This window comes from Balaenoptera physalus (genome assembly GCF_965194825.1).
Source record: "Balaenoptera physalus genome assembly, chromosome: 8".
In the NCBI taxonomy this organism is placed as follows: domain Eukaryota; kingdom Metazoa; phylum Chordata; class Mammalia; order Artiodactyla; family Balaenopteridae; genus Balaenoptera; species Balaenoptera physalus.
In genome coordinates, this window is record NC_138887.1 from 631,773 (window position 1) to 639,693 (window position 7,921).

General features: G+C 37.7%; 1 protein-coding gene across 1 annotated transcript in view; it reads left to right on the forward strand.

Annotated features, from left to right (window-relative positions):
• The window catches only part of ABCA13 (ATP binding cassette subfamily A member 13), a gene marked incomplete at its 5' end in the record, with an annotated part of 329,842 nt that overhangs the window by 240,907 nt on the left and 81,014 nt on the right, over positions 1-7,921 (forward strand). The window contains 1 exon segment of the mRNA XM_082473913.1: positions 1,795-1,904. Coding sequence (XP_082330039.1) covers positions 1,795-1,904 — 110 coding nt within the window.

A 7,921-nucleotide genomic window follows, 5' to 3' on the forward strand; every position in this document is an offset into this window, starting at 1 on the left:
GGGAAAGCAGTTCTGGAAATGATTACCTTTAATTAACTGTTAAAAAGAAAAAGAATATCTTGCATTCACATTGTACCAAGCTTCTGAGAAATTCAAAGTAGGTTATATCGTTATCTGATTGGCATCAATGCTCTACTTGTGAGTGGATCTGAGGTAAAGAGAAGCAGAGAGATGGGTCTGAATCCATCCAGGGACCCTTAGACCCTGACCGAGGTGTGTGGTCAAATGGGACAGAGGTTAAAGAAGTGGTTTATGCAGTTGTTGGCTACTCAACTCTAAGACTAGCTATGTGATTTTTGCCATTTTATGGAACTGTTTTCTTACCCTTGCTTTAAAAAATAAATTTCTGTCTTGCTACTACCTCTCCTTTAGTTTTAAACTAAAGTGTGAGAGAAAAACTTGGAAAACTTCCTATGAGAGATGCTCCAGGTCTCTGAAATGATCCAAGATGCATTTACCTTTGGGTTCTCTTCACTAGGCTGTTCATGAGCATCTGAGTTTAATGACTTACATGTAAAGTCCTATGCAAGAGCCTGCAGAAGAGACAGATGGCTAAGATGTGTCCCCATCCCTCTAGGAATTAATAATTGGGTAGGAAATGGGAGATCATAAACATACACAGTGTTGCATAACAGTAGGGCAAGGGTCAAAGGCACAGAGTGAATCGCCTCGGAGCTGTAAGTCCAGAGAGGGCGGCCTCGAAGGAGGAACGGGAGCATCGTGGGAGTGGGGAAGGCAGGGGGTGTGCAGAGCTTTATGAAAAAGGAAGGTTCAGATAAACTTAAGCCTAAGCTAGGAGGGTAGATAGAGTTCGGATAGGCTGATGGTTTGTACCTGGGACAGCAGCTCAGGTGTGGTCTGTGACATGAGTGACATGGGACAGGACAGGTCTGCAACAGGATGGACCCCTATATCAGAGAGTGGGAGAGACCCAGTCAAGGTGGGAGAAGCGTGAGTGTTGAAGCAGGTGACACCCAGAGCTACAAAATAGGGTTCTGTGATAATCAGGTGGGCTTGGCCACAAGAAACCCAGAACAGTCACTTTTCCAGGATTCAGGGAACCAGGAAGCCAGCTTAGGTTAGGAGACAGCAGTGCCTAGACATCAGGAAACAAGTGTCCTGGAAGGAGATCAGTAAGAATGAAACCGTCTCAGCTTCCACCACAGAATCCCCAGCTAAGGATATCCAGAGGTTCAAGGTAGATGTTGGGGCTGTGAAAGAGCGAGGCCATTGTTTCCGCCATGGAGTGTAAGACAGAGTGAAGCAGGAGATGTGACATGATGCTGAGCGAGAATATGGGAATAGAGGGCCTTCTTCATTAGTGTCAGCGTTAGGCTACAGTCAGAGTGAGAGGAGAGAGACAGAGAGATGGAGAGATTCAGAGACAGAGACAGAGAGGAAGGCAGGGGAATAATAATGATTATGATGATGTGACTCCTAAAAAATATTGCGCTTACCAGAGGGACATAGTTGGGAGCCTGTTGGATGCGCCCGGGATAGGACAGGAAATTTCAGCATAATTTGTGGTAGTTGGTCTTTACTTCTCATCCTCTTGAGTTTTCCAGATGTGAATTTACTTACTTGTCTGTGAATTAACACTGAAATAACACCACTCAAATGTCACGGTGATTTCAGAAGTACTGCATGAGCTATAAAATGTGTTATACATTTATTTTATGATTGTAAAAGTCTACAAATAACACAAACCAAAAATATCAACTCAGAGTTGGGTGAAAGCAAGTATTGTTTCCGGTATAATTTTGATTTTATTGTTTGTTTGTTTTCTCCTCTCAGTGCTTTGGGCTTCTACGGGTGAACGGAGCTGGGAAAACCACCACATTCAAAATGCTGACCGGGGACCTGCCTCTGAGCTCAGGACACGCCATCCTCAGGAATCCCATGGGGTAAGATTTAATCAGATTTAATCATTTTGCTGCCTATAGAGATAATCATCAAACCCAGAGACCCCCAGCCTCCTCTCAGTCCTGTGCACTAAAGTCAGAGGAGGTCATTTCCCTCCAATTTACTTTCCAATGACCACTCCTTACAAGGTGGAAAAGAGCCTCCAGATGGGAATGAAATGAACTTGACGTTTCTGGCCAGAGGGTAGAGGAGGTGTTGGCAAAAGCTGCCCAGGGCTGACCCCTTCCAGGAGCGTCGGCTGCTCTGCCCCATGAACCCCGATGAGCAGGGAGCAGTCAGGGGCTGGTTCTTCTTGCTTTGCCATCTGGTGGAGCTTCAGACGCCCTCCCCCAGTGCAGGGGCCAGAAGGGGCACGGTGGTTTCATCGTTTTCCCACCCGGACCTCATCTTTCGGGCAGTACAGCAGTTTTCCAGCTAGTCTTCCAATAGCGTGCCATTTGTGTGTGTCCCAATCCTATCGCTGTTCCCAAATCCCATCCTATACCCCACTCTTCTGATTCTCAGTGCTGTGTGATGTCCTGGCCTATATCTTTCTGCTTTTCCTACTACAGCGAATTCATTGTAACTTGATAACAGATTTCAGAAATCTGTCATTGAACTGACATAAAGAAAGAGACATGCCTTGGGCTACATTCTCTGAAGGTCATGATATACATAGCCACCAAGTTCTCAGTGCTGGACTTGATTTCATAGTCTGTCTACCTGGGATCCTAGAGTTATTCCTAAGTAGACTTGGAAGTAATTTGCTTGAGATTTTTCTCATATAGGTTCAAATACAATAATTGAAAAAAGTTCAAAAATATCATAATCATCCATTAATTAGCTGATTCTTTGCATCAACAAATAGTTTTTTGTCCATCTATGATGTGCCAGGCACCAGGAAGACAGAAATTGTTCCTGTAATCCTAAAATCCAGTGTTAATATTCGTATGTCTCCTACTAGTTTAATTTAAACATGCATAGATATATGTGTGTATATATCTAATTTTATCTATTATCTGCCTGTGTGTGTGTATGTATGTGAAATATAGGTGATTAAATATGTAGAGAGATGTGTACTTTAAAATCAGACATGATTATAAAGATCATTGTGTAGACTTCATTTACACTTATTGCATGAACATTTCATAATCCTCTTCAACAATATTTATGAAAAGATTTAATTTTTTAGAAGCCTGGTGGGCATGCCATTTCATTGTTAGATTAATTAGCATTTCCTTGATGACTCATGAACCTGACGGAGTGCTCTCCCCACATTTATCTGTTGCCTGGGGTTTCTTTCTGCCAATCGCCTGTCATGACCATTGTTCTTTTCTTATAAGGTTGTCTTTTTGTTACTCATTATGTATGAGTTTTTAATATATTCAACTAGTAACTAATCCTTTGCATGCTTTATATGTTTTAAGTATTAGCTTCAGTGGTACCTTGTATTTTAACTCTGTTTTAAAAGTTTGTGTGTGTAGAGGTTCTCAGTTTTGATAAGACTGATTTATTCTTTTTTTTCCTTTGCTATTTCTTGCTTTTTGAATCTCAGGAAATTCTCTTTCTAAAGTAGTAAAGCTATTCTCCATAGTTTCTTTTCAGAGGCTTCTATTCTACATTCACGTTTCTAATTTATATGGAGTTTATAATTGAATATATAGTGTAATGGAAAAACAATCTGATTTTTTTTTCTGATCCCTAATTCCAGTTTGCCTAAGGCCATTTTCACAGTCATGTGTCTTTTGTCCGTCAGTTGGAAGCATCTTCTGCTCCGTACCGAGTGGTCAGCCAGGCTGGGACTCAACTTTACCTTCTCCTGCTTCAGCTGCATCCTGGTGGGTTGCACCACCTATCTGTCTTCCTAGTTTTTCATTTCCAGAATAGTCTGGATTACTTTGGGACCTTTACGAGGTATTATTTTTAGAATCATTTTGGTAACCTGTATAAAAATGTCACAATATTTGAATCTTGATTGGAATTGAATCAAATTTATTTTATAATTTGAAGAGATTTGCACCTCTATGATATTTTGTCTTCCTTATCCTTAACTCTGGTAGTTACCCATTTATTCAGGTCATTTAAAAAGGATCAATTCAGTATGTTGCACTTTTCTTATAGAATCCTTGCATATCTATCTTAGATTTATTCATCCTGATGAATTTGTCTTCCTCAGGAGGTAATTCATCTCTTAATTGTTTATTTTTTGGGACTTTCTTCTTTGGTTTTTTCATGGCTAGAGATTTTGCTGGTTTACCTCGCGAGTGAGTTTATGTGATTTTACTCTCATTCTCTCTTTTCCTGTCACCTTCTGTGTATCAGTTTGCTGCTCTTTCCGCTATTTACTCCCTAGATCTCTCGTCCCGGGCCAGGTCGTATGTTGACAGATTTGGGTTCCCGTCCTGCAGCCGCAGACGGACGGCCCATGTGAGTCCTTGCATCGCCAGGTCCCCGTCTCACTCTGGGACCCAGCCTGGAAGATGAGCAGCTTCCACGTCACCTTCTCAGCCTGCTCCCAGGAGAGGTGGGGCTCTAGACCCAGGTGTCACACACTGAACTGGGCTCTGGTCCCTCTGCATCCCTAAACGAGTGCATTTAGTCCCCATTACCTCACAGGGGCCCGATTCCTAGCTGCTGTGTGTAATTCAGGTCAGAACACCGTGACCAATGGCTTCACACCCTGCGTCCTGTACTCTCTTGTTTCTGATGCACAGAGATATTTATTTTTGAGTGTGTTTTTCTATTCTACACACTTGTTACATAGCAGTGAATGAAGTAAATAAATATCTATTAGTCATTTTTTTAAAATTTAAGTATAGTTGATTTACAATGTGTTAGTTTCAGGTATACAGCAAAGTGATTCAGTTATAGCATATATATATATATATATATATATATATATATATATATATATATATATATATATATTTTTTTTTTTTTTTTTTCCAGATTCTTTTCCCTTATACGTTATTACAAAATATCGAGTATAGTTCCCTGGGCTATACAGCAGGGCCTTGTTGTTTGTCTGTTTTATACTAAGTTGTGTGTTTATGTTAACCCCAAACTCCTAAGTTATCCCTCCCCCACTTTCCCTTTTGGTAACCATAAGTTTGTTATGTCTGTGGGTCTGTTTCTGTTTTGTATATAAGTTCATTTGTATCATTTTATTTTGTTTAATGCAGAGAAAAAATGTAAAGCATTGTGTCCACAATTCTCACTGGAATTTTAATTGATTTTATGTTGCATTTATAGATTAATTTGAAAAGAAGTGCCATGTGAATGCTGTGTCTTCTTTTCTGCAAACGTTGTATATTTTTCATTCACTGAAATAAATCTAATTCCTTTAAAAAAGTATTTTAATCCATCTAGGATACAATGCTTATCCCAGTAATTCATGAAACATCTCCTTTTCCTCCTGTGGTAATGCCTCTGATTCCAGTTTCCTTTTTGCTTTCCCTAAAACCATTGAAACAATGTTAAATGGCAGTGTATCTTATTACTCACTTAATGATAGTATTTCTTTTTATTTTTCACTTTTAATTTTTTTCTTTCAGTTTCATTGAGATATAATTGACATAACAGTATAAATTTATAAACTATATATGTTTAAGGAGTACAGCATAAGGATCTGACTTACATACATCATGGAATGATTATCACAAGTTTAGTGAACATTGATCATTTTATTTAGGTATAAAATAAAAGAAAAAAAAAACATATTTTCCTTGTGATGAGAACTTTTAGGATGTATTCTCTAAACAACTTTCATATGTAACACACTGCAGAGTTAATTGTATTAATCATGTTGTACATTACATGCCTAGTACTTATTTATTTACCTTATAACTGGAAGTTGTACCTTTTGACGGCCTTCACCCAGTTCCCCTTCCCCCTATGCCCTCCTCTGCTAACCACAGACCTCATCCCTTCTTCTATGAGTTTGTTTGTTTGTCTGAAGTGTAATTGACCTGCAACACTGTGTTAGGTCCTGGTGCACAATATAGTGATTTGATATTTCCATACATTACAACAGTATCACCATGATAAGTCTAGTTACCATCTGTCACCACACAAAGTTATTACGTTATTGTTGACTATATTCCCCACACATACATTTCATCCCTGTGACATATTTATGTCATAAATAAAAGATTTTTGAATATTGATCTGTCCTTATCTTTCTGCAGTATACTTTATTTTGTCATGGATTTAAATATTTTCTTATTTGCTAAATTTTATATAGCATTTTAAACGTACGCTTGATCATGAAAATTAGTTTGTTGTTGAAAAATCTCATTTTAAATCCTTACTATAAAATTACTCTTATTTTTAATTTTTGTTGTTATTTTGACAATTTAAGTTTTCTAATAAACCTATTTACTTAATTTAAATTTTTAAACTACTTACATGGAGTTATAACTATTATTATCTTAATAGTTATATTTTTTTCTCTTCTCTGTGCCTGTATAACTTGTGATTTTTTTCCTATAAAATTATCTTTGTACTTCCCAGACTTTGACTATTTTACTTTAAAAAGAATGAAAGATTGAATTTATTTAGCAATTCAAATTTTTTTCAGTTTTTCAGCAATTCAAATTTTTTTCAGACAAATTTATTAAATTTTGCCATTTGTATTAACCTCTCTACCGTGCTTTTCTCAATCTAGTTTTGTGGTTTTGTTTCTAACTTCTTGATTTGAATGATTTTTAAAATCTTTTTTTCTTTAAATAAAGTATCAAATCATTGTCTATAAATATGCTTCTTTGTATAGCTTTACTTTGACCCTAAACATTTAATGTGTGATATTATTGCCGTCATTATTCTGTAAATAACATACATAATTTTGATTTTGTCTTTCCAAAATTTACATAGAAGAATATTTATACTTACTCAAAATCTTGTGTTCCTTGGTTTAATATATTTTTTAAAATTTCTTAAAATAATTTTTATTGACGTTATAGAAAAGAACATCTCAATGAATTTTCACAAAGTGAAACCCTTTTGTAATCTGTGTCTCACTCAAGAAACAGCACAAGGCCCTTTAAATCCCTATCCAGTCATTTCTCCCCTTCAAAGGTAACTCCTATCCTGATTTTTTAAAATGTAGCTTAGTATATTTTTATAAGGCAAACTTTTATAACCGAGACTCAGGCCAAGACCCAGAACTCTGGCAGCTAACTGGGAAGCCAGTCAGCCTGCCCTGCCTCAACCACACCCCTGAGCCAGAGGATCCTGTGTGGCTTTATCACCCCAGAGTGTCCCTGGACATCAGCATTTGACCTTGCTCATTTGTAAGGACCTCATGGGACTTTCAGACCTTCAGTCTACAGGTCCCCTCTTCCTTTCTTTCTTTTCTTTATAGTCTACCTTTGATCCTGGGCCATTAGACTTGGAGACCTGCCTGTGAACTGTGCTGATTGCATACAAGCGATGAGGTCTAACGTGATGCTCTGTCCTGTTTCTTGCAAGTTGCAGCTGGATCCAGAGTTATCATCAGGCTTGAGGTCTATACTTTGACATAAATAAGCAGGAGGTAATGTTTCTGGGTTTTTTTCATCAAGAACCATCTGATATCTGGTCTTCACTCTTTTTTTGATGTCTAATGCCAAGGTTAGTGCATTAATTCATTGGAAATTGCAAAATGGTAATAGTCTAACTCTTATCGTTTTGTTTTCATTTACTAGCTGGAATAATTTTATAAGGAGTTGCTGTCACTACATTTTATTTCACTACCCAGAGGTATAGTTTACATAAAAAGGGACAGATAAATGCTTGTTTTTGTTTTCCCTGTTTATCTACTCAGTTATCAAGATAATCAATTGATTTCCAATCACCCTCAGAGGTGAGAAATTAGGAGTTGTTTGCTTGTTTGTTTTTGGTTGTATTATTCTGGTTTTATTCTGATAGATTTAGAATATATCAGAAGGTTACTTTGTGCTTCGTTATCCCTTTCACTCCTTAAGGGGGCATTTTCTTGCCTCTCCCCATCCCCCCAGTCTGGTTTCCTCATCCTTGTACT